Genomic DNA, 26456 nt, shown 5'->3' with positions numbered 1-26456 from the left:
TAATGCACACAATTACTCAGAAAAATCTGCAAATTTACAGAAAATGACAACAAAAGTGCACCAACAAACAAGAAAAATGACTCTGCAAACCCACAGAAATAACAAACAAGCAAATTGACAACACAAATACACAAAATGACTCCAAAAAACATGTATTTTACACGAAAAATAAACAAAAGAACTACAGAAATGCACAAAATGCCTCACAGCGAGCAAGACGACAACAAACATACACAGAATGTGAGAAAAACACACAAAATTACTACAAAACCTCTTTGTTCTTTCCTGTATCAATGCTCAGATCGCTTATTATTCTAAATGCATGAATGATGATCATGTGACCCTCCGATCAAACGACCGTATAAAAGTCGCCTACCTCTGATTTACACTATTAGTGAATGCTGTGTGCACATTCCCACAATCATTTATCAATAGACATTTTTAAGTGAAACCCTAACTTCCAGTTTTTTTCTTAGAGACCATCGTCTCATTCTAAGACAATCAAACGTGCGAGTGCACTCTGGGAGTATTTTTCTTTTTTTTCCAACTGTAATCCAATGCCAACACTTTTGCCCGAATTGCTGTAAAACTCAAGGACTCTGAAATTCCCATGGCACTTAGTTACCGTTCCCTCAAGCATCCACTTTGTTTTCATTTCACTCACGACGCACAATGAAAAACCTTCTGTTTTTCCAGCTATGGTTGTAATGACACAATGTGGAAGCACTGATACTTCATCTGTGTATGAGCCGGTATTACAAATCAAGCAATGCGCAGAAACAAACTATAGCTTGACTCAAGGCAAAGAGAGGAAAAAAAAAGCATTTCCCCCCGTATACTACTGGAATGGCTCATTATTCTTCATGGCAGCCAGACAAGTTGTGCTATTGTGATGTGTCGGTGAATGAATGTCGCTTTCCAGCTGATCATGTGTCGGCATGAAGCAGAGGAGGAACACACTGTGTCTTGTCAGGACTGTGTGGCGAGATGGTGACGATGAATAGAGAGCTATCTGATATATGAAGGTGAGGCTGAATAGGTGTGTGTGTGTGTGTTTGTGTACAGGGGTCGCAAGTGGAGGACTATGGAGATAATGTGCATGTCAGGGTTGGGGTCAGGGCTGCACAATTAATCGAATTTGAATCGGGATCACGATTTTGGTTGAAACAATTAAATAAATCTGATCGTCTGCAATATTTAGATTTAAAATATTGGGCTCTGCACTCTGTAATAATGTATTTATTTCATTAGCCTTTAGTACATTTTAAATTCTAGGGTTAATTGAAAAAAAAAAAAAAACTATAGGCAACTGGTGGCCCGGGGGCCACATAAGGTCCTCTGTCTAATTTTATGCGGCCCCCCACAAAACAAAAGCAAGAATACATTAAAAAATACAAAGAATTACAACATTGCAGGAAAATACAGTAAAATACAAGAGGAAAACACAGAAAATACTCAAAAGAGCACACAAAACTACAACAAAAATGTACGGAACCTCAACAGTAATGCACAAAATCACTCAGAAAATATATAAAATTACTAAAAATCACAAAAAAGTGCACAAAAAGACAAGAAAAACACAAAAAAATTACTCTGCAAACCCACAGTACTCACAAACAAGCAAAATGACAACAGAAATGCAGAAAAAATGCTAAATGACAGCACAAATACACAATGACTCAAAAAAACATGTATTTTTACAGGAAAAATACACAAAAGGATTACAGTTTTAATGCTCAGATTGCTCATTATTCTTAATGCTGACATGAATGTTGATCATGTGACCCTCTGCTCAAACGAACACAGTTTCGTGGCTCCGCTGTGATCAAAGTTGCCTACCCCTGATTTAAAGCTTCATTTTTCACTGTAAACTGAACAAATATTGTTTGTTTAAAAGTAGTGATAAAAAAATAAATGAAATAAAAGTAGTGCAATAAAAACACATTATTTTCCCTAACATGATAAATAAATGTGATTGTAATCGGGATTACAATATTGATTATCATTTTGGCCATAATCATGCAGCCCGAGTTGGGGTCAATTACATTTTCCAGCTACAATTACATTTTCAACTACCCATGTTCAATTACAGTTCAATTGTAATGACAGTTACTGGCATTTTTTCAAATTGCAAGTGAACTGAGGTGCTACTGAAGTAGAAGTACTGTTACTTAGTAAGTTCTACATAAAATACTCAAGTACAAGTAGCTCAATTAAAAAGTACTCAAAGTAAAAGTTACTATAGTTACTTTCACTCCCCACATTTATTTTTGGTAATAAATCTTGCCATGGTTCCCTTGCATACAGTAAACATATCATGTATAAACTTACCTGTATAAAATACAATATTATTTTAAATATAAATTAACGTCAATGAATTGATTGTCGTCATTTACATTTTTTGGAGTTTCACAATGTATGTTGATCATTTTAAAACCAAAAATAATAATTTACTCAGTAATGGTTGGGTGTAGAATTCTAACAAATTACGTTCTTTTTTAAAACATACTTAAGCACAAGAAAAAATACATATTTATAAATATACTCAAAAAAGTACCAATAAAAGCAACTCAACTACAGTAATGTCAGTAACTAGTAATCTGTTACTTTTACCTCTGCAATTAAATTACAATCATTTTTGATTCTCAGAAAGTTACTAAAGTTCAATTACAATTAATCACAATTAATGAACCCTGAAATAAATAACCTAATAAAAGGTAACCTTCCTCTTGTGTTAGCTTTTTGTTAGCATCTCTGTTAGCATCTGTTATGATAACGGGTCCTAAATCAGCTGTAAAATACACTAAAAACAAATACCTATCATCTATCTTTTCCTTCCTATCTATTGGTTACCTTGTTAGGCTTCCTAATCAATACAAATATAGGTGTGTGTGTGTACCTGTGTGTTCTGGCGTATGAAGAGGCAGCTGATAGGATGTCAATCACAGGTGCTTCACCCGTCATGGCGGAGCCCGCAGTGACAGAGTGAGCGATGGCTCTGACCTTCACCAGTGACAATGGAGCAGAGCTGCACACGCTACATTTCTTCCTCTTCCTCTTCGTTACCGCGCAGCAGTCATTCAACGTCGGCGGGCCACGCCCCACCTCTTTGCAATACCGAGGGTTCAATGCTAATCGAGTGGGATGTTTAACTGTGCACAAGGGCAAAGAAAGTTCTGACACTCGAGCAACAAGTAAATGTAACAGTTGTATGAGAGGGTTAGGAAGGTATTTTTGAAACTGGCACATAGAGAGTAGCAAATTTAATATGTAGACCATCTCGAGATTTTACGGCAACCACAAAGTGTGTAACATATACAATAATGCATAACTGATAATGTTGACGGCAAAAATGTGCATCGACGCGCCGTTTAATGTTGTAAATTCATGATAAAATCAGACCAGCGGCCGCTATCTGCTTCATTTTTGCTGCAGTACCATACATGAACTGCTGGGTGCAGTGTTGCTTCAACGTTTACATTGTGAACAAGAATTGCAACAAAAAAAGAACCAACTTAAAGTCTCAAAAGTTTGGGACCATTTCACTGAAAACATACTAGTATTTTTAAAAGAACAACAAATGAATTCATATATATTTTGTACAGTCACTGTGTGTTATAGCAATTAAAATATGTGCATGTTATGTACATTATATTAACGCAAACTCTGCGTGTGGTCTGTGTGTGCGTTACATTGGATTATTTAACTTAGACATATTTTTCTTTTTGATGAAAAAAACAAGTTTTGTATAATCAAATTAGCTTCTTACATAGCATAGCATAGCATTTAGCGGCGCAATTGACATAGCTTTGAGCATTTTGCATATAGCTTAGAGCAGTGGTTGCCGAACTTTAATATGTTATTCCCCCTTTGGTGAATAATCGCAATAAAATTTCAACAAAATAGGTGAAAACATTTTTTAACCTAAATTAAAAAAATAAGAATTGTGAATATTGCATTGCATTTTGTTTTAAATTTAGAAAGTGTCTATTTGTACCGTTGCCGTACGGACAACCCTGGGTGCTATTTGTATGTTTACCGTACATGTAATACACACTCAGGTTTAGGGTTAAGTTATAACCCAATATCGCAACTATTTTTAGAGCATTTAGTATAGCAAAAGTGTAATTAGCAGAGCTGGACGATATATTGAGATTTCTATTTTCGTGATGTAGAAATTTGAAATGTTTATTTTCAAATAAACAAATATAGCTTATTTTGAAAAAAATAAAATACTTGTCATGCCACACTACAGAACTCACCCACACGTGCTGTCCCTTATCGGAGAAAAAGTCAAAAGTGGCCCATTTTGTGCAACTGTTTGTTAATAAATGTGGCAGTTTTATATCAGCAAATTTAACTCTGATTAATCTTTCTGGTCAGACTTAATTTGAATTAAAATGATCAAGATTTATATCGCATACCGTATTGTGAGAAAAAATATCGAGATATGAGTTTTGGTCCATATCGCCCAGCTCTCATATAGTGTTATCTTACGTAATGGTATCATGTTTTAAACCACATGTTGAACTGGTAGTAGTTAAAAAAAGCCTTTTACTGTGATTATTACAGCTATTGTTATAATAAATCAATGGTATTCACGTTGGAAACTGGCCCCCAGACATTTTGTTTGTTTGTCTTTGTTGACCAATCATGTTTAAGAAAATATTAGAAACATTTAAAAGAAGCAGAAATCAAATAATCCCATATTTTATGATGTGATGTGACTGTTCCGTTGACTGGGATGAATCCATGATGGATGGGCAGATGTCATTACACAGTGAGGTTTGTGGGACCTGTCTGAATGCAGCGTGCAGTGCCAGCATCTATTCATCACGCCTCTACCATGTCTGCTGCAGCCACATAATGGATGGATCCACTGTGTACACAGGAGTTATGGGAAGCAGGGTAATGTGACACGTGCAATCTCTGAGCTTAACCTTGTAGTCTTGAGTTTTACCGCGACATGTCCGCACATTTGGTTCATTGAAATTACAGTCCAGCTGCTGTGTTTTAGTACATGTGACTGGGGAAGTTTCTCATTCAAATTCAGGTCCGTCACTGGGAACCGAGCAGGTTTTTACAGATATCCACACATTAGGATTCACCACTCACACACCCTCGCGGTCTATTCATTCACTCGGCGATACCCAAACTGGCCTTCAGCACTGGTTTTATCTCGACTCTGTTACTCCAGTATGAATTGGATAGCACCACACGATACTGATACAGAGCAAAGGGGCCAAATAATTTTCTGCAGCTTAAATGGGTTGTGTAATAGCTTCATACATGAGCCTCAGATTGAATTCCTAAAGGAGTTTGGACTTTGTTTTTCTCAGTAATTGCCAGAAACTCAAGGGATGGCTGTAGAATTCTGGCAGGATTACGGCCAGTTTCCATTAACATTGCCATTATTTTCTTCTTCTTCTTTTTGTCCTTTAAAACTCACCTTGTAGCACATATTGTATTACATTGACAACAATGTTTCTAATTTCCATTTTGAATCATGTAACAAGTTTTAATTAGTGCAATGACTAAACACACAGAAACTGGTGTCGCTTGCTATTCAAAAGTGTGCAATCATTTAAGAGTATCAAACATCTTGATATTTAGCATACCATGCTAACAGGGTTAAAGCAAGGCTAAAAAGACAAAGTCAGAAAAGACGACCTTTAACTCGAAGTATACAAGTTCACTTGTCTTGGTGTCTTCCTGTAATTTCTTGTAAAAGTTGCTAGCATTAGCAAATATTTCCAAGGTGTGATGATCTTTTTTTTTACCATGTACTGTAGTTAACAAAAGTTAACATTAAATGTAGTGCAGTCTTTTTTCGACAGTTATGTATGTTTTATTCTTGCACAAACTGAAATAATATATAAAAGATATTCAGATACAACAGATGTGACACTGTCAACATTGGTAATATTTGACTTTACAAAACTTCTCAAGAGAAGCAGATACTGCTAAGCTTGTTTAAGATTTGCTTCAATACAACACATTTTTAAGTGTATGAAGCAATAAAATATCCACATACTCTCACTTCTCATTTCAAAATAAAAGTCTTTATAGAAACCACAGCCGTTGACGATTTGTGGCACGTAATTAACCCACAGCCAAGTGCTTGTAGAGCAGCGTTAAGATGAGTATTTCAATCAAACTGCATGAGCAGAAGGAAAACTGGTTAGATATCCAACCTCCCGTTGTTCTGGGTGTCATAGGTTGATCATCTTACTGGAACATTACTCATGCTATTGCTCTGATTGGATCTGAGTCCAACGTTGCACCTATAGAATAAAATCCATATATCACACACGGGCGTGAAAACTCCCACTGATGTCATGTTTTCATCAGACTGAACAGAACATTATGCACTATGCATATTACACAAATCCAATGCAATATATACACCTTTTTATTCATTGGCTAGAAAAAGAGAGTGACTCGAGTGTCGACTAACATGTACTGATGGTCGACTTTTTTGACAGACACGCGTCAAACAATGGGAGACGTGGTCACGGAGGTGGGAGGCGGAGCTGTCAGTCAAAGCTCAGCCAATATAGTTCAATTTGAGGAAGCTGTCCGTCACCTTGGAGGTGCTTTAATGGGAGGTGGTGTCACCAGAGGGAAGAAGAAGGTGGATGATGTGGTAAACTGAGAGGAGAAAAGCAGTGATCTCGCACTGTGAGAAGAGATCAGGATTGTAGCCATGAAGGAAAAAAAAAACACATACATTTGTCATTATTGTGGGATTTTATTGCATCATATGGTAAATTAAATGTCAGTAAAATATGTAAGAGACCAACAGATGTACAGAACAGCCTGTAAGTATTAGAACGATGACACACGTTGGCTACGTTAAATATCACAAATAGACGCAAGCATCGAAAAGTGCCACGTCTCCAATTTACACACGCCGCTAATTACAATAACTCATACTTGGACACTTTCTCACGCAGCTGTGCATGTAAACATTAGTTCACACTGGGCCTGATATTGTTTATGCAAAACGAATGATTCTAACGTTTATAAATTCTAACGCGCGTGGGCGAGCTGTCATTTGTAGGAACAAGAAAGCAGCTAATGCTAGCATTAGCAGTGCATCTTATTAATGATGACCTTGCTAATTGGTGACCAATTGTTAATCCACATAAACAGTGTTCACGCGAGTGTTCAAGCCTTAATCAAATATGTATTAACAGAGACTCAAACCACAAAGAGAACTTAGTCAATAGTTAGCATCACTCGTAGCATAACACAAGCTAACCATGATTATCAACGTACAGGAAAGACAGTTGTGTGTTTGTTTGTATATGTTTATATATCAGTTTCACGGTGTAGCACAATTATTTTATGAAAATATTAAGCATTAATATGTGTCCCAGAATTTATTAAAATATTTAAAAAAATTATAGTAATAATTTGTCATTCAGAACTATAACATATATACATATACATTGTTTCTAGAACTGTATAATTCAACTGTTGTTTTTTAAAGGCTTTAATTTATGACCGTTGCTCAGTGGTAGAGTGGGTAGTCCAGAAACAGAAGGGTTGGGGGTTTGAATCCCGCTCTATTCAAGTCATTGTTGTTGTGTCCTTGGGCAAGGCACTTTGCCCACATTGCCTGTTATGAATGGGGATGAATTGTGCATGAATGTTGGTGGTGGTCAGAGGTACGAAATGGCAGCCACGCCTCTGTCAGTATGCCCCAGGGCAGCTGTAGCTACATTGTAACTTACCACCACTGGTATGACTGATGTGAGTGACTGGTGTGAATTAATAATGGTATTATTATTATTATATGGTAATAAAGAAATATATTGCACCACCCATATATAAAACAAATGAACGCTGTTGAAAAATGACTCTTTAATTACAATTATTTCTAAAAATGTAATTGGCAACCAAGTCTTTAAAAAGTCTATATATATTTTCCTTTTTTGAATAAGTCCATTCTGTTATATGCTTTATTCTTATTGGCACAATGGTCTTAGAGCTGGGAACTGAACCAACCCAGATAACGGTGTGAAAACACAGCTGGAGGTCAGAGAAGAATGTACAGCACAAGGTAAGATGGAGATGGAGCTAATTGGCTTTCCAGGCAGCGACTCCAACACCATTCATTCCCTTGGCTTTTTTTAGACGTGCCCTTCATTAGGCGAGTACAGGGGACGGGGACATGATCGCCCTGATTAAAAGGCAGATTAGCGGATTGTGGCGTGTTTGTGCCTTTTCTCTGTGTGTTTGCATGTGTCACCGGTGAGGGGAGGGGATGCTTCCTTGTTTATGTGTCTTAGTCTCAGTGTGAGCACCGTGGGATGAGCAGAAATCCAGCAACAGACAGACAGGGCTGAGATGGATGAGCCGGGCGTACGTGCGTGTGCATTCAGCTCTGCTGGTGCTGATGCCGTGAGGAGGAGCCGCTGAGCATTCGTAGCACATCATCAGTGTGAACCTGAAACATGTATGAATGTATTCAGAAATGGATGAGAGCATGTCCACTTTTATCTGCCCGGTGCATCAGCAAACAGACGTGGAAATACTTGTGCATGGGCAGGGCAACACATATGCAGGATACTATTAAAGTGAGTGCCAGCCTGTAGCGTAGGTGGTAAAGGAAAATGCTAATAGTGCCGCACATCCAGGGGGCGCCACATGAGTGGTTCCCAAACTTTAGACAGTCCCGTACCCCTTCAGACATCTAACCTGAAGCCATGTACCCCTTACCGCTGCACACATAAAAATATAATAATATGGTATTCAACCTTGGGGTCATGACCCCATGTGTGGTCTCCTGGACCTGGAATTCAAATGAGGTCCCCAAAAATACTGATTGTCTCAAATCAATCAAAGGACCCTCAATCAAAGTGAATTGAAATTGAATCGCTGCAGATGTTGCGATATCGGCAAATATTGTATTGTATTGTCAAGAAACTGGTGATTTACACCCCAATGTGAAAAAATATTGTAATAATAATAATAATAATAATAATATAAAACAGTAAACCCTCATACATTGTGTAAATATATTACAAGTTTCCAGTTATTTACATTTTGTTTGAAGCTTTTTTTGAATTATATTTATATCTTTAAATAATATTTAGTTATTTATTTAAAATGTACTTTTAGGCAAATTACCTAAAAGTTACATAAAACTTTTAGGTTATAGGTTACAGTTTTTATTGGGTTCTTGTTTTCCAAAAAAAGCTAAATGGTTTAAGAGGTTTGTCTTCACAACATCTATATTGGCAGTACTTACATGCAAAGGGTACCACATTACTAGGGCTGGCCCTGTTGCAGTTTTATGTTAAAATATTCAAAAAGAAACCAGATTTTAAAAGAAATCTTACACTAGTTAAACTGAGATTCAACCAGGCCTCGTGTTTCTCAGCCGTTCTTAGTTTGTGACAATAACAAAAGCTGCTTGAAAACCCCTTTCGAGCCCATTAACAGGCTTCTAACAAGGCCATGAAGTAGAACGTTTCCTGTCGCACTCCGCAGTGAACAGGCTTTGAATCTGATGAGATGCAGGATAATGGCCTCTCCTTTTACCCCAGCTATCAAATGCTCTGCATATTGACCCGCACTAATCATCTTCACTAAGTGGCAATTTAGTCAATTATGCCCAATTTCATTTTTTTTTAATATATTTATTTTTTTAAAGTCATTGCTCACTTAAACGAATGTATAAAAGGGAACACGATCTTCCTACGTTCATCTTAGAGCTCGTGTTTGTTACTTTTGGCCTCATTGTTGATGAATGCTTTTAGTGTAAGAAAAAAAAGCTTGACGTTGGCTTGATGTTTCTTCCAACCAGTCACATTGTGAAAGATTAAAAATCCAGGTAATGTGTTCATAAAATGTCATATTTTTTTTTTTTTTTTTTTTTTTGCCTGTTACTTGCTAATATTCATATTTCACAAATACCTTTTAGTCTGTTAATGAATGATGCTAACACAAGCATTTTAGGCTGGGCTACCGGAGTCCTCCTCCTCCTCCTCTTCTTCTTCTCTCCTCCTCGTCCTCGTTCTTCTTGTTCTTGTTCTTCTTCTTCCTCCTCCTCCTCTTCTTCTTCTTCTCTCCTCCTCGTCCACCTCCTCGTCCTCGTTCTTCTCGTTCTTCTTCTTCCTCCTCCTCCTCTTCCTCCCTGTAACCTGCATACATTATTGAAGAATAAAGAACATTGTTCAAGTTTATTAATTGTTCAGCCATGTGGACCATGACACATCTGTCCGTGGGTGACTGCAGTGTGTACGTGCGTCTCTATCCTTTTTTTAATTATTATTATTCATTCCACTTTTTCTAGATTCCAACATGAGAATTCCCCCTGACCTAAATCAGTGTGTGGGTTAAACTCTGCCCTGCTTTGCGCACATAGACCTCTGAGGAGCTAAAGGTTATCCCAGATGTTCCTTTGGAGCCATACCATCCCTGACACATGAGAGCCCCTCTGCTCTGCTTCGCCGTGTCCCATAATGCAGGAATTGATTTGCCTCCATAAACATAAAAGCATAATATGCTCAGCGTAGTGTGTGCCACGCTCCACCACAGAGGAGATTTTCTTTCCCTGGATCTTTTGGGAAATTAAAGCTGCATGCTCCAGAGTAAACACTCATACACTCGCCAACATCTAACCACAAACAGGACAAATCCAATCCCACAAAAGTAACAAATAATCAAGAGATGTAGCATGACATGCAACACTGCTGCTGGTTTGTTTTGTTCTTTTAGTACATCTGTTATTTTCCCTTTTTATGGTAACATATATCTCTTTATCTGTTGCTCTCTTGCTTTGAGTTCAGTGATAAAAGCAGCTGAAGGCTCAGTCTGCTACGGTTAAAGGTTAGCACATAAATTCAGGAGCGCCATCGCTCTTTGCGCAACGTGTTTAAAGACAGTGACACTTCTCATATCCGAGCAGCTTCACTGGCCATTGGATTCTCCTGTCGGAGGCGAACAGGGAAAGTGAAGTGAACAAAACAATTTCAAACAAGTAGAAAAATCACCTGGTGTCCAAGATTTAAAGAAATATCTTGTAATGTCTCATAACAACTGTTTTTGTAAGCTCACGCTTTTCAGAATATCAAGAAATTCTGTATTTTATGACTTTATTTGACTCCAAAAAACCACAACATGGCAACAAATCATACAAAATGAAGGAGAATACACAAAATCATGAGGAAAATACACTAATACGATTCCAAATAGTACATACAAAAAGAACAAGAACATGTAGAAAAAAATAAATAAGATGCAAAAGCAAAACAACTCCAAAAACTCACAAAATGAGAACAAAAATACACAAATAAACTCCAAAAACATACAACAAAGAAACAATAATTCACCAAATGACTCCAATAATACATAAAACTACAATAAAATACACAAAAAAACTGGTTAAAAACATGATTCAGAAAATGACTCCAAAAACACACAAAACAAGAACAAGATTATACAAAAATAAAGTTGAAAAATACACAAAATGACAAAGAAAAGCCCTGAAAAGACTACGATTACGTACAAAACACCAACACAAATACACAAAACGACTCAAAAAATGTACATTCAGGAAAAATAAACATAAAATTAAAAAAACACACAAAACAAGAACAAGATTATACAAAAACAAAATGAAAACAATACAAAAAAACAAACTATTTCTTGAATTCTTGCTCAAATTAGTTGTCATTCCAATCCCCACTGTGATAAAAAGTTTCCCACCTGTGAGTTAGACACTGGAGATGTGCCATAGATGTATGACAGCTAATGTTTTGTCAACATGTGGGTGGGTTGTATTGACCCTGTGTGCGTGTGTGTGCGGTCCAATAAAAACCTACACTTGGCCCAGCTTTGAGAGTCTCTCAGGGACGAGTCTGCCAATCGCTAACACACCATGCATACGTGCACAAAATATAGAGTTCAGCACACATACATTAACCGCTGGTATGTTATGGAGCATTTCTCAGCGCACACTCACACTCACACACACACACACACACACACACACACACGTGCACAGTGGGAGGGCCAGACTAGCGTGCTAAATAAAGACAGACAGTAGAACAGATTTTCACACCCAGTGGGACCATTAACAGCTCAGTGAGACCACCAGGAATCTCCCATCCTCATCAGCATCACAAACACTATCTGACATCTCCGTTCAACGATTAAACACGTGCACACGCACACATGCACGTTTAGGGATGTAACTAAAGTTTAGGACCACAGACTGTCCTCTGTAAACCTTGCACGGTGGGTAGCGGTGAATGCTTGAGCAGAAGCTGCACCTGTCCATGTGTGAGTATGTGTGTGCATGTATTTATGTGCCTCTGCTGCTCGGCCCTGAGGCTGCAGCTGAAAAATGTATGCCATGATGGGTAGCGCTGGGCCCGGAGGAGGAGGAGGAGGGATGCTAGTCATGGTTGTCACGGCTACGGGCTTTAAACTATCTACTAACAAAGTCAGGACCTCACCCTGAAACTCAAACTGCACAAACAGCTGTTTGTTAAAACTGTTAAACCACCTTTGAAAAAAGAAAAAGGGCATTACAGATTTCTTTGATTTATTGTTTTTTCTTCTTCCAGAATGAACATTTTTAATGTTTTTAGAGTCATTTTGAGTATTTATTTGGTCAATTTTAATGTTCTTAGTCATTTTGTCTATTTTGTTTGTCAACGTGTCTGTTTTTGTCGTCATTTTATGTTATTAGTGTTATTTTGTGTATTTTTTTAATCATTTAGTGTCATTTTGTCATTTTAGTGTATTTTTTTGTCATTCTGTTTGGTTGTTTTAGTTATTTAGTTCATCTTTTAGTTATTTTGTGTTTTAGTGATTTTACATTTTTTTTGTCATATTTAATGTTTTTAGTGTCATTTTGTTTATTTTTTTTTATCATTTTGTTTGGTTGTTTTAGTTATTTAGTTTATCTTTCAGCCAATTTGTGCTTTTCTTCATTTTTATTTTATTTTATTTTTTTTACATTTAGTTGTTTCGTTATTTTGTGTTCTTTTTGTCAATTTCAATGTTTTTTGTCATTTTGTCAATTTTTTTGTCAACGTCTGTTTTTGTCATCATTTTGTATGTTTTTTTTAATCATTTGGTGTTTTGTTATGCCATTTTATTGTATTTTTCTGTCTTTGTTTGGTTGTTTTAGTTATTTAATTTATCTTTTAGCCATTTTTGAGTCCTTATTGTCATTTTTTATGTTTTTAGATTCATTTGATGTATGTTTATAGTCATTGTGTGTGTTTTTGGAGTCTAGTTGTGTGCTTACTGTTTGGGCTCCACAAAACTAGTGCGAAGGCGTTTGGGTCGAGACCAGAGAACCTGAAAACGCCACACTGGATGTCTGACTTTTCTATTTTTTTTAAGAGACGATGCAAACCACCTTCAGGCACATTGTCTTACACCAATCTTTTGCTTCGTTATAACTTTCATCGGGTCAGCAAAAAGTGAACCCACTCAAAGTTCAAGCACTGACTCGTTACTGAACTCAAAGTAAGTCTTTACAGCTCGGTTAAAAGTAATTTCTCCAAACTTTGTGCTGTGCATGACCCAATTTATCCACCAACTCTCATCATATTTATACGTCTTATGACTGATGTTGATGAAAAGATTTTAAAGTGTCACTCTGACCTTTTTAGTTGACTATTTGGAGGGAATCTTTTTTTTTTTTCTAAACCAGGCTGTGGGTTGGGATATTTCTGAGATGGATTTTCCAAAGATCTCCTCAGTCATGAATTCTCACCTCGGGGGCAGGCATTTTAATTGACTATGTGCCTGAGACTTGGTTTCGAGCGTCTATCTGACACTTTAACCTCCATATATACAGGCAACAACCCCTCACCCTCCACTTTGTTTTACACTGTGGTGTAAAATGTGCTCATCAGCACCCACCAGCACTCAATTAGGCACTGGGAACCACAGTGCAGTTCCACGGAAACTATGCATTTTCATTCAGGACGTGGGATCGTCGCACTCACTGTTGAAAGCACTTATCTGCTGTGATTAGCATAACGTAAAGAACATGGGTGAATTCAACTTGTATTATTCCCCAAGCCCCACCCCCTCAGCTTCTCAGCCACTCCCCCAAAACAAACACCTAAACAAAGATTGTCATTGGCAGGATGAGGAAATAGACGATTCAGCAAAATCCCAAACCGATACAACCTTAATGCAGCGATATATAGTCATTTATTCAACAATGGAATGGTTTGATTTTCCCCCAGAAATAATACATTACTTTTTGGTTTTAGATTTAAGAAAAATTAGACTAAATGCACCAATCCAACAAAAATAACATCCATTAGGTACAGTATTTCTGATAAATTTACACAGGAACATTAACTCTGGAACTTAAGCTCTGGATTTTTGGGAATATTCAAAAATATTAAGTTTTTTATGGAAACTATTTTGTTTTTATTTATTTTATTTACTTGGAATTGGGAATAACTATAAATAACTGATGTAGATATTTAAGATGATGCTAAAGATATATGTTCATAGTTATATTTAACATATTATATATATTTAAAAACTTTCATTACGTCCAATGAAGAGTTTACAACTAGTTGAAATGTTGTGTTTTTTAATTGTATTAGTTTGGAATGGTTGCTAATATTAATAGTTGATATGATCCAGTTATTTAAAATTACCTGTACTCCTAATTTCCGGTTAATTCCAAAAAATAATTGCCATGAAGTTGATATTTTTGAATATTCTCAAAATTTTATGAAACACCCCCAATTTGGCGAAACAATGAGATCATTTAACCATTCCAGATTTATAAATGTAGTTGTTAAACTTAGGAAAGTTGTGTCTATACTGAACGTTAACACTCTAGGTTAGCATGTTTCTGACAGTGATGTCACGTGTAGTATCACGTTTGAATGAATTTTCACCTTTAATAATCAGAAAAGATGTTATACATGAACATAAGCTCATTTTTTAATTCCTGAGTTTTTGTTTTTTACAACTTCCAAGTTTTTCCCTATAGTTAGCATATAAGCTAATGTTAGCTTGAGCAAATTGGTCTCTTTAACAAGCAGCTGATGAGTTAAAGAGATGTTATACCTGATTTCAATACAAAGCAGTTTTGAGCAAAGATTTATGGTCATTTCTGTGAGTTGATTAGCTTTTATTTCTTCAAGAAAGAAAGGGCTGCTAGCTAAATTTAAAAAAGTATGGTCAACATGAGCATTAGCATAATGTTATCATCAAACAAATAATTCATGTAATTTGCTACTAGATCACGTCATTATCCAGATTATCACGAATAAATATATTTTCCTTGTCTGATTTAATAATCCATTGGAATAATTGACTTTTCATTTGTTGCTTTGTTTAGCCTTTAATGGCTGTGGGTTAGGGTGAGCTCGTGTGTGGGTTGTTGTACGATTAGCGATCGGCTCTAATGTTATCAAGCATTTCATTTCTACTGATTATTATTGATTGATAAAGAAGTAATTGAGATGTTAATCTCACGTATGACAAACAGCATATTTATAGCGCTGATGTTTTCTGTGTGTCTCTGGGTGTGCTGATCCCACAGTTTGATAACTGTGATGAGCTCCCATGGACTTCCTAATGAGTCAGTCTGCTGCAGATACCCATCAGTGATCAATGGTTTCTTTGGCCTCCGCCCTCTCCAGTGGGTGGATGAGTATCTGTGGATGATGCACTAAAGTATACATGCTTGTATTTTGTTTGCATGCATCTCTTTTCACTCCTACTTCTTTCACCTCATCCTGTTTTATCTCCTCATCTGAGATAAAAGTAACGCACACTTCACTGGGGAACAATTAGTCGTTTCCCATCCCTCCTGTATGTCTCAGTCTTGCTCTTCTTTAGCCCAGGTAGCGTCACTACGTTGGCAAATCCACCCAGGATCTACATTTTAAAATGTGCTTCTTATTAGTTTGTGTACCTTTTGTTCTTGGATTATTTCATTTCAAAACCAAATTAAAAAAATAAGCAAAAACATGTTTTTTTTTAATTTGTTTTATTAATTTAAAACCAAAAAAAAGGAAAAAACGGAAAAAACAAATACTAAACAAGTTTGGATGAACCACGGCCAGGCCCACGGAACGTCTCCGTGCCAAATAGCACGTACCACGTTCCTGAGAATTCATTCAAATGACTCGGTTCCACCAAAAAAAAAAAAAAAAAAATGGCGGAGTAAAGGGCAACATTCATATGTTGGCGTATCAATGATTCAGTACCACCTACTGTCGCAATATTTGACTCACATATAAATGAGAAAACATCTTTAATGGAAATTGCTGAAAAAAGGGGGGTGGGCCCATGGCCCCTAATCAAATTGTGCGAAGCATAATCGTAATCTCGTTGAATTACCTTTGAAACAGTATATGAAATGATTATGTTCCTTTAAATTTGGAAATTAACAGAAATGGGCCCCATTTCAAAAAAAGGGCTCCAAGCGTCAGAGTATTCATACCAAACTGTATTCTGATCTAACGAGAACTAAAGGAGGAATAGTCATTTGAAAAATGGGGCCCCCTGGTGGCCCAGTGACAGAGGGGGCGGGGACTTTTACTCTCGGACAAAAAAATAGCAACGCATGAGTCACATTACTGATGAACTGGTGAATAGAAACATTATTAAAACATAAATAAATCAAAACAAAAACTGAATGTTATGAAAAGCATGCACACGATACTGTATGTGATTAAAGGAACCAGAGGTGGTGTAATGAATCTACTGGTTCTCCTCGTTTCTTGTGATCAACTTCCATCTGTTTCTCACACATTTCACTTCTCATCACTTTATTGTAAAACCACTTAACCTAAGCTCACGTCTTTCTTCTAGATCAGTGCTTCTCAAACTTTTTTTTTTACTAAAATCCTCTTTTCTTTTATTTCTGAATCCAAGTACACCCTTTGTCTGACGACAACATTTTGCTCAGAAAACTATTTATGGAATGAAACAGTATTTTTAATGCCTCCTGATCACATTTATTTCTGTAGTTTTTATCATTTACGGTCATCTCCCTCCTATTGTGGGACCAAGATGGATCCTTATATTTCCAGTTCATGTTCTAATCAAAATCATTTCTATCATCATTTTGTATGTTTTTATTTTTTTTTTGTGTGTTTTGTTGATATTATTTAAATTATTCTCAGTGTGTGTGTTTTTGGTGTCATTTTGTATGTTTTTCTGTTATTTTTTGTGTATTTTGTAGTGATCTTGTGTATTTTTCTCTCATTTATTGTGTCTCTGTCGTCTTTTTGTTTGTTGCTGGGAATAGTAAGTATTTTTCTCTCTTAATGCATGTGTTTTTAGTGTCGTTTGTCTGTTCTTTTCATTATTGAGTATATTTTTCTTTTATTTTGTGTGTTTTTGTTTCTGGTACTATTTAGTATGATTATTGTTTTTAACTAAAATAAGCATTATAAAACCCTGTATTATTAATACCTCATATATTATTTTCTTCTCTCTCTCTTTGATTTTTTCTTTGTTTTTCTGTTTTTTTTTTTGTTGTTTTTTTTTAATGAATATTCATTGTAGCAGCACTGCACGAGTTTGGCCTTTTAATCAGGTTGTAAACAGCAAGGATCATAACTAAGGAGCTTTAATATGCATCCACTAGGCCTATGATTTTAAAGCATGTATTATTCACTTTGGAAGTAGCAGAAGGTGAAAGAGAAGCTTTTCTTCCTCTTTGCTCCATCAAACAACTGTAACAGCAAACCAAAAAACAATTTAAACCAAAACTAAAGTATAATAAACAACATTGAATAACATTAAGAGCATTATTAGTATGTTTTGTTGTTTTTAAATATATATTTTAATATATATATATAATTTTGTGTATTTTTGTTGCCAATTTTTTCATAGTGTATGGTTGTTATGCATAATTTCCTGTTATTTGTGTGTATTTTTTGGAGTAATTAGGTTTCTTTTTGTCTTTATGTTTTTATTTAGTACATTCCTCTGTAATTTTGTATGATTTTTATGTTTTTTGGAGTCATCTTTTGTATTTTTGGAGCAATTTAGTTTATTTTTGTTGTCATTTTGTGTGTTTTTCTGCTAATTTTGTAACTTTGTTTGGTCAATTTGTGTATTCTGTTACGTAATTTATCGTCGTTTTTGTTTATGTTCTCTTATTTTTGTGCATTTTTTTGTCATCTTGTGTGTTTTTTGAGGAATGTAGTTTATTTTTGTTGTCATTTTGCATAGTTTTGTACATTTTTCAGGGTCATTTGGAGTATTTTGTGTGTTTACTTCAGACGCTGCATAAAAACAACACCAACCATAGGATACTAAAGCACATATTGTTTAGTACTATGAGAGCTGTAGGAGAGGAGTTTACCCAGAAGCCTCTGGGGATATTCTGGATCAGTGATTGAATGTGAAAGCTTGTAAATCATCTGTGCTTCCTCACTGTTTTAGCTTCATCCCTTATTTTCCACCTCATTCATACGCCCTTATCAGTCTACCTCCAGTGGATTTGTCGGGCTTAAGTATAAGAAGCAAATATCAGCACTATACATCATTTTGACAGTTTAATTTCAATGCCTGATTATCAGTCAATTTGATAATTCTATTATCCAACCATCCAATTAATGTGCTCTAAATTTACAATGATCATCAAGTAAGCTCCCCATCTTTGCATCATTTATTAAGGCTGAGACATTAGAATCTCAGTAGACCTTGGCAGTTTGTCAGTGAGCGCACTGATTGAGGTGTAAAAATTTGCAGGTTTTTTTTTCCATATCTGAAGATCCTATCACTGTGCAGAAAGGTTCTCACTCTTTCACAACAAAAATGCACAAATAATTACTCCCATAATACATAAAACCGCTCCAAAAATAAACAAAATGACAAAGGAAATTCCTTGAAGTCTCCCCAAAATATAAATTTGCAACAAAAATAGACAAAATGACATAAAAAAAGCATGCAAAACTACAGAAAAATACACAAAATGACAACAAAAATGCACATAAACACAAGAAAGCACAAATTATTGCTCCCGTGATACATAAAACTTCTCCAAAAATAAACAAAATAACAAAGGAAATTTCTTGCCGTCTCCCCAAAATACCAAATTACAACAAAAAGAGACAAAATGACTCAAAAAAGAATGCAAAATTACAGAAAAATACACAAAATGACAAGAAAAATTCAAAACTACAACAAAAATATATAAAATGACAAAATAAATGATACCACAATGCAAAATTAGAAGAAAAACACAAACAATTTTAATTACTCCAAGTACCACAAAGCTCCTACAAAAATAGACAAAACAACAAATAAAATATACAACATTGGTATTGGAATACAAAATGACAAAAATACACAGAATGACTCTAAATAGCATCCACAACTACAGAAAAATACACACAATGACAAGAAAAATGCACAAAAACACAACAAAGCACAACTATCTACTCCCATAATACATAAAACTGCAACAGAAATAAATAAAATGACAAAGGAAATTCTTTGACGTCACCCCAAAATACCAAATTACAACAAAAATAGCCAAAATGACTCAAAAAAGCATGTAGAACTACAGAAAATTACACACAATGACAACAAAAATGCACAAAAACACAAGAAAGCACAAATAATTACTCCCATAATACATAAAACTGCTCCAAAAATAAACAAAACATCAAAGGAAATTCCTTGAAGTGACCCCAAAATACCAAATTACAACAAAAATACACAAAATGACTCAAAAAACATGCAAAATTACTGAAAAATACACAATAAGACAGCAAAAATGCACATAAACACAAGAAAGCACAAATATCTACTTCCATAATACATAAAACTGATACAGAAATAAACAAAATGACAAATGAAATTCCGTGAAGTGACCCCAAAATACCAAATTACAACAAAAATAGACTAAATGACTAAATAGCATGCAGCACTACAGAAAAATACACAAAAGGACAACACAAATGCACAAAAACAGAAGAAAGCCCAAATAATTATATTATCCAACCATCCAATTAATGTGCTCTAAATGTATAATGATCATCAAGTAAGCTCCCCATCTTTGCATCATTTATTAAGGCTGAGACATTAGAATCTCAGTAGACCTTGGCAGTTTGTCAGTGAGCGCACTGATTGAGTTGTAAAATTGTATAGTGTTTTTTTTTCCAAATCTGAAGAACCTGTCACTGTGCAGAAAAAAAGGTTCTCACTTTTTTTCCTTCATATTCAATGAAATAGTGTTCAGGAGACAGAGAAAGAGCAAAAGCCAGGGCGTAACGGAGTGGAGGCGAAGGAATGATGAAAGGATTTCATGCATGCGCCTTGGCTTAGCTCTCCCCATGTGCTTTCTCTACCTCAAAGGAAAGTGCTTTACAGTGCCAATAAACTACTGCCACACAAATACACAGAGCAGGAGATGCAGAACCAATTCTTCATGACTTGATGGCTCGGTTCACACTTCCCTGTTAGCGAGACATATCTGACACTCTCAGAGCAGGTGAAGAAAAAAAAAACCCCAACAGTGCAACAGAGGAAATGTGCTCGCTCCAAATCAGACGTGCTCAACACGAGTGTTTGCAGAAATGCAAGAGATTGACCTTTCAAAAGCTGCCACTATCACAAACAGTCGATCACTTACAGTAAAGTCTTTACATTGACAGTCATATTTATTCTATCACTAACACAGATGTTGGAAACTGGCAGCCGGGGGGGCCACATGCAGACTTTGCTCTTATTTTGTGCAGCCCACAAAGTAAACACAAAAAATTACAATATAGAGACAAAAGATTACTCAAAAACCACAAAACTGTTACAAAAATAAACAAAAAAAAAACTAAGAAAATACACACAAGTGACATCATTATGCAAAATGATGACAAAAATTAGTCCAAAATTGCAGAAAAATACACAAAAAGACAACAAAAATGCAAGAAAGCACAAATAATACATAAAACTGCTAAAAATTTCTCAATGACCCCAAAATACAAAATGAAAACAAAAATACACAAAATGACAAGAAAAACCTCAAAACTACTACAAAAATAAACAAAATGACAAAATAAATTATACCACATTGCAAAATTAGAAGAGAAACACACAAAAAATTGAATTACTCCAAGTTCCACAAAGCTCCTACAAAAATAGACAAAACAACAAATAAAATCAAAAATACACAAAATGACTCAAAAAAGCATGCAACATTACAGAAAAATACACAAAATGACAAGAAAAACACAAAAATATATCAAAAATAAACAAAAATCCTATAAACAAAATGACCCATCAAACATACAGTACACATAATACACAAATTGATAAGAGAAATGCCAAAAATGACTCTTAACACACAAAACATACTGTACTGAATGACAGAAAAACACAAAACTACTTTATAAACCACACACACTGTCACAGTTTCTCAACTCTGTTCTACCATATCTGCCTGGAAGTTTAATCCATGTAAAATAAATGTGACTCATTTTGAAAACTCCCACGTTTTTCCTTGACTTTCCTTTTTTTTTTTCTCTCCGTCTTCATGTGCAAATTTCCTGCCTCCACAATCACGGGTGTTGGATTTGAAAGCGAATCTTCGTTAATCAGATTCTCCTGTCGGCTTTTATTTGGGCCTCGTTCAAAAGCAAAATGTCGCGTTCAGAAAAATGAACTCCACGCTTTGTTCTTTGCAGATGACGTGCCCCCATATTTCAAGACGGAGCCCGTGCGCAGCCAGCTGCATCTGGAGCGCAACAGGCTGGTGCTCACGTGTATGGCGGAGGGAAGCTGGCCCCTGGAGTTTAAATGGATCCACAACAGCACAGAGTTAACACGCTTTTCTCTAGAGTACAGGTGAGTGAGTGCATTAAATACTATGTTTGATAATCATTTGTCAAAGCAATAATGCAAAATGTTTTCCATGTGTTTGAGAAAAGTCCCGATGGGTCCACTATAGGTCACTATGTAGGGCAGGGGTGTCAGACTCATTTTAGTTCAGGGGCCAAATACAGAGCTGTTTGATCTCAAGTGGGCCACAGATTCTATGCTGGAAACCGGGTAATTACAACATTATTGTGCCCGAGTTTGCACTTCTGCATATACATAAAATACAAAATATGTAAGAAACCAACCATATCCAAGCAATAAGTGATCTTCACTTTAAATTTCATAAATTGTGTGTCCAATTTCTATTTAATTAAAAGAAAAATTAAGGCTTTGATGATTCCTTTGATGTTTCCTTGCGTAAAAATTCCGCAAAAGTTATTATTATTCAATTTATAATTATGGAATTATTACGTGGAATAATTATTAAGTGGAATAATAAGTACGTTACGTCCTGTGACGTGTATTTGCCAAAAAGGTGTTTCCATAGCGTTTTTGCGACACATTTCAGTATCGAAACGTCTGAAATTCCTCCTCATGAAAGCATAAAAAATTTTTTGCGATATTTGCGTGTTGCCATTACCAGTTTTTATTGCGCTATTTAGATTTTGCACATTTCCAAGGGTAATGGAAACACAGCTTCAGTGAGTTCACGCCTTCTATTTCCTTCTACTTTTGTCTCGGTTTGCTTCGTCAAACAGACGGCGTAGTAATAGCTGCATCACGCAATAAGTTCATTCAGTGAAATTTAACTTCATTTATATAGTGCCAGTTACAACAATAGTCAACTTGTAGCGCTTATCAAAATATAAAATTCTTAAGAAAAACCCAACAATTCCACATGAACAAGCATCAGCTACAGTGTTGTAGTAAATACAATAGTTTTGGTTTAGTTTCTTCCTCTTTTTTCTTTTACTGCATCTATTTCACTTATTTCCCCCCGTGGCTCCGTGACCTTCATCATTCGCTCTCTCTTTCTCTCAAGGAGCTGTGAACAAGCAAAATGCATGAAAGAGGGTTAGGGTGGGAGATAAAGCGACTTTAATGCTAACTGGGAGATCCTAATCAGGGCACAAACAGCCCGTGTGTGTGTGTGTGTGTGTACTCACAGACAGCGTGGTAATTGAAGCACTCGGGGACAGAAAAGAAACCTCGCTGATACGCGTTTGGCTGATCTTTGCTGAACTGTTGAGAATGTGAGAACAACAGAGGCTGACCACATGAGCAACATTCACCGCGTTGATGGAAGACCGTTGTCCTCGAAAATCTCCCGAGACAGATAAGACGCGAGTGGAAACAGCAGCGTGAGACGGACACGCACACGCCACAACAATTGATTGGAATGGACTGGACTTAAGAAAACCACTGTCTGTCACTTCCTTTGGGGCTTCTTTGACTTTTTTATTGGATTAGTGGTTGACTGATAGAACAGATGATTAAATGAACACTGAAGGCTGAGAAAGGTTCCTTTGATGTTTGAGTGAACTTCAAAGAAGCGTGACTGTAAACACTGAGTTTTGAGCTGGGCTATCATTGGCTACACACAGAGATCCAAACGGCAAGAAAAGTTAAGCAACTTTTACCACAGTGAGGGCCAAGAAAATGGAATTGTCTAAAGTGGGCCACAGATTTCATGCAGGAAAACGAGTAATTTCAACATTATTGTGCCCTAGTTTGCACTTCTACGTATACATAAAATACTAAATATGTAAGAAACCGACAATATCCAAGCAATAAGTGACAGATATATCAGATATATTTAAATTTCCTAGATTTTCTACCAATTTCTATTTAATTAAAGGAAATAGTATGTTTTAATTTGAGGAAAATGTAAGGATTTTGAAAGAATTTTTAGTTTTTTCAACCGATTAATATTAAAAATGACCGCAATTTTGTGATATAAGCACCGGGATAACCCTATCTTGAATTTGGCCATGAGTTTGACACGTGGTCTAAACCAATTTCATCAAACTTATGTCAGCAGTTAGAAAATACTTCTGTCAAGCACCAGCGAGAAGATTTGAAGCATCCTTATAATCTATAAGTAAACATATATTAGGTTGTTTTTGTATTGTCTGTGTGGAGATGTTTCCATCGTTGGGACGTTCATCGTCCCTGTAAAGTATTTGAAGAGTGTCGACCCTCATATCAATAAGATTCTGCAGAGGTCCCCGAGTGCTGAGAGCTGTTTTAAATATTGACACCATCCGACTTGACCTTGTGTCCTCTGGCAAGCGATCAATACCGCAAGGTCTGCTTGGGCATTACTATTCAGCATGTAGGTGCATTAAGGAAAGAAAGACAGAGTGGCACAGTTTCAGTGAGCTACTGCCAGAGAGTTCGGCTCCTGGGAGACACCGGGCTCTGCATTGACTGCTGTCACAGAACACTTACACCTCTCCACTCTCATTACCAGCACACACGAAAAGGGGGGAAAATAGACAAACTTTGCGCTAGCGTAATTCTAGATTCTATTTTAAATTTGTTGGTAGTGACGTGCAGGCAGGGTAGGCAGTGCTTACCTCATGGGTGAATTGATATTTTGATTATTTGTTTTAATTATAATATTATTATCATGTGTTTTTCAATTTCCGATAGCCCACAGTACCTATAAGTTTGAAAGTGTACTAAACATGGCTATTTCCTGGTGAAGCAGAGACGCTGCACAGTCTCACTCAGCTGTGTTTGCGCATACGCAGTCAGTTCCCCAATATGAAAACCATTTACGTAAAAAGACAGATCGCTACGCTGCCTTTGGACGTAACCGTGCCATGCTAAATGCTATACGTACGTTCACAGTGCATTAGTGAATTGATACAGCGTGGCTGCTGCTACGTTCTCTAGCTAGTGGGCGGGATTTCTTTTGAGGAAAAACGACAGCTTTTAAAAGATGGGAGACCAACACCTGAGCTGCCAGACCTTCAGCAAAGGAAAGGTCATGAAATAGTTGGTACTTTTCACAGTGGATGGTACAAAAGGAAGGATTGGCTTTGTGGATGCTCCTCACTGAGTCTGTTCTGAGTTGTTGTTGTTGTTGTCATTTTCTCCGTGTTTCTGTGTTTCCAACACAAACAACGGATGCGCTGCCGTCTCATGAGATATAATTTGTCGGGAGAGTATGGAGGCTATATTAACTTATTCAGTCCCAGCCATTTTCAGACTTTCTACCCCCCTCAGTGCCAGCCGTTTTTTGAGCAATTTGACTGATTTTGTAACCCCCCTCCCTCCTCCCGACACGCAGAGATGACCCGTTTTTACCCCGGTTATTTGATGGTTTTATCTCACCATCGCAACATTATCAATAATCCACTCAAGTCCACACATGTTCTGTGTTAGTATGTGGAGCTGTGAGCTGCTGGATACGTCACAATATCACTCTGTAGCGCCATATTTCACTCATTCCTGCTTCTTCCTCCTTTGCTGGGTAGCATCAGTGGCTAATCTCTCATCTAAAGGTGTACTGCTGCCATCTTAAGGGCACAGTTGGTCACTACAACACCCCACAGCTTAGATATTGATGAGGGATCTCCGCCAGGGTGTTTTGTAGTAATCCCTGTGAAAAAATGCAAATGACGAGTTATCTCGTCAATGGCACTGAGCGTTTTTGATTTGAAATGATGAGTTATCTCGTCAATGGCACTGAGTGCGTTAAATAATTGTTTAAGTTTCCTTAATGGTGTTTTAGGATCTTGATTTTGTTACAATAACACTTGCCAGCCGGAACGCTACGTACGTGTACTTCGGTTACTGTACCAATAGCATCGGGGGTTGTCCGTAGAGCAACCGTACAAATAGACACTTTCTTTAGAATTTGTGATTGCACGTTGTATGTTATTTTTATGAGTTTTGAAAAATAATACAATTGGGTGACATTTTTTTACCAATTTTATTGAAAAAGTGTTGCGATAGGGGGGGGCGCGAACTGAGTTAGCCGGATATAATGACAACATATGTGAATTCTGATTGGCTGATGCTCATATGTTAAGGGATATTGCATGTGTTTAAGGCTAAAAGTTCAACCAAATTACATTTCTGACATGTGTAACAAAGTTTTCTTATTCAGCAATCTTTATAAAACCAATTAACCTAAAAACTGAATTGTGAGTTTTAATTAATGTGAGTCATTTTTGTTTGCGTTTTCTACTTCTTGACTGAATTGGTCAAATGTTGTTTCAGCTTGTGGAAATAGAAAACCTTTCCCACAGTCCTACAAAGCTTTAAATATGTATGGATGTGAGAAAAAAAAAAATACACAGTGTTATCAGCAGTCGCTCACAGACTGGAATTAAATTGTGTGATGGTTAAGACATGACAGTCACAGCATTGCAAGTTTGCATTGATTGGCTTCTCATCCTCAAGTGCTTTTGAAGGGTGAAAATGAGTTTTACCCACAAATCATCACGTAACAAAAAAGGCCCTTTTAAAATCACCAGCCTTTTAATAATCAGGACAGACGTAAAAACACCAAAAATGGAATTATCATTTTGACAACCAAGATAATAGTCTGTCACTTTGGTTGTTTCAGCAATGATTTGGTTCAGGTAAATGCAGACACGTGTTCATAGAGACTTTCAAACCAGACAATGGACATGTTTGTCCTCGAGTACTTT

General features: G+C 36.4%; 1 protein-coding gene across 4 annotated transcripts in view; it reads left to right on the top strand.

The window, feature by feature from the left end:
* The window catches only part of sdk2b (sidekick cell adhesion molecule 2b), a 339250-nt gene that overhangs the window by 213997 nt on the left and 98797 nt on the right, over window positions 1–26456 (top strand). For all 4 annotated transcript variants that reach the window (XM_028476014.1, XM_028476012.1, XM_028476013.1 and 1 more), the window contains exon 2: window positions 21657–21816. In XM_028476014.1, the coding sequence (XP_028331815.1) occupies window positions 21657–21816 (160 nt within the window). The remainder of the gene's footprint in view (window positions 1–21656; window positions 21817–26456) is intronic.

This window comes from Gouania willdenowi, chromosome 19 (assembly GCF_900634775.1).
Source record: "Gouania willdenowi chromosome 19, fGouWil2.1, whole genome shotgun sequence".
Lineage (NCBI taxonomy): Eukaryota > Metazoa > Chordata > Actinopteri > Blenniiformes > Gobiesocidae > Gouania > Gouania willdenowi.
The sequence above is the reverse complement of the archived record's forward strand: the minus strand, read 5'-3'. Positions and strand labels throughout refer to the sequence as shown.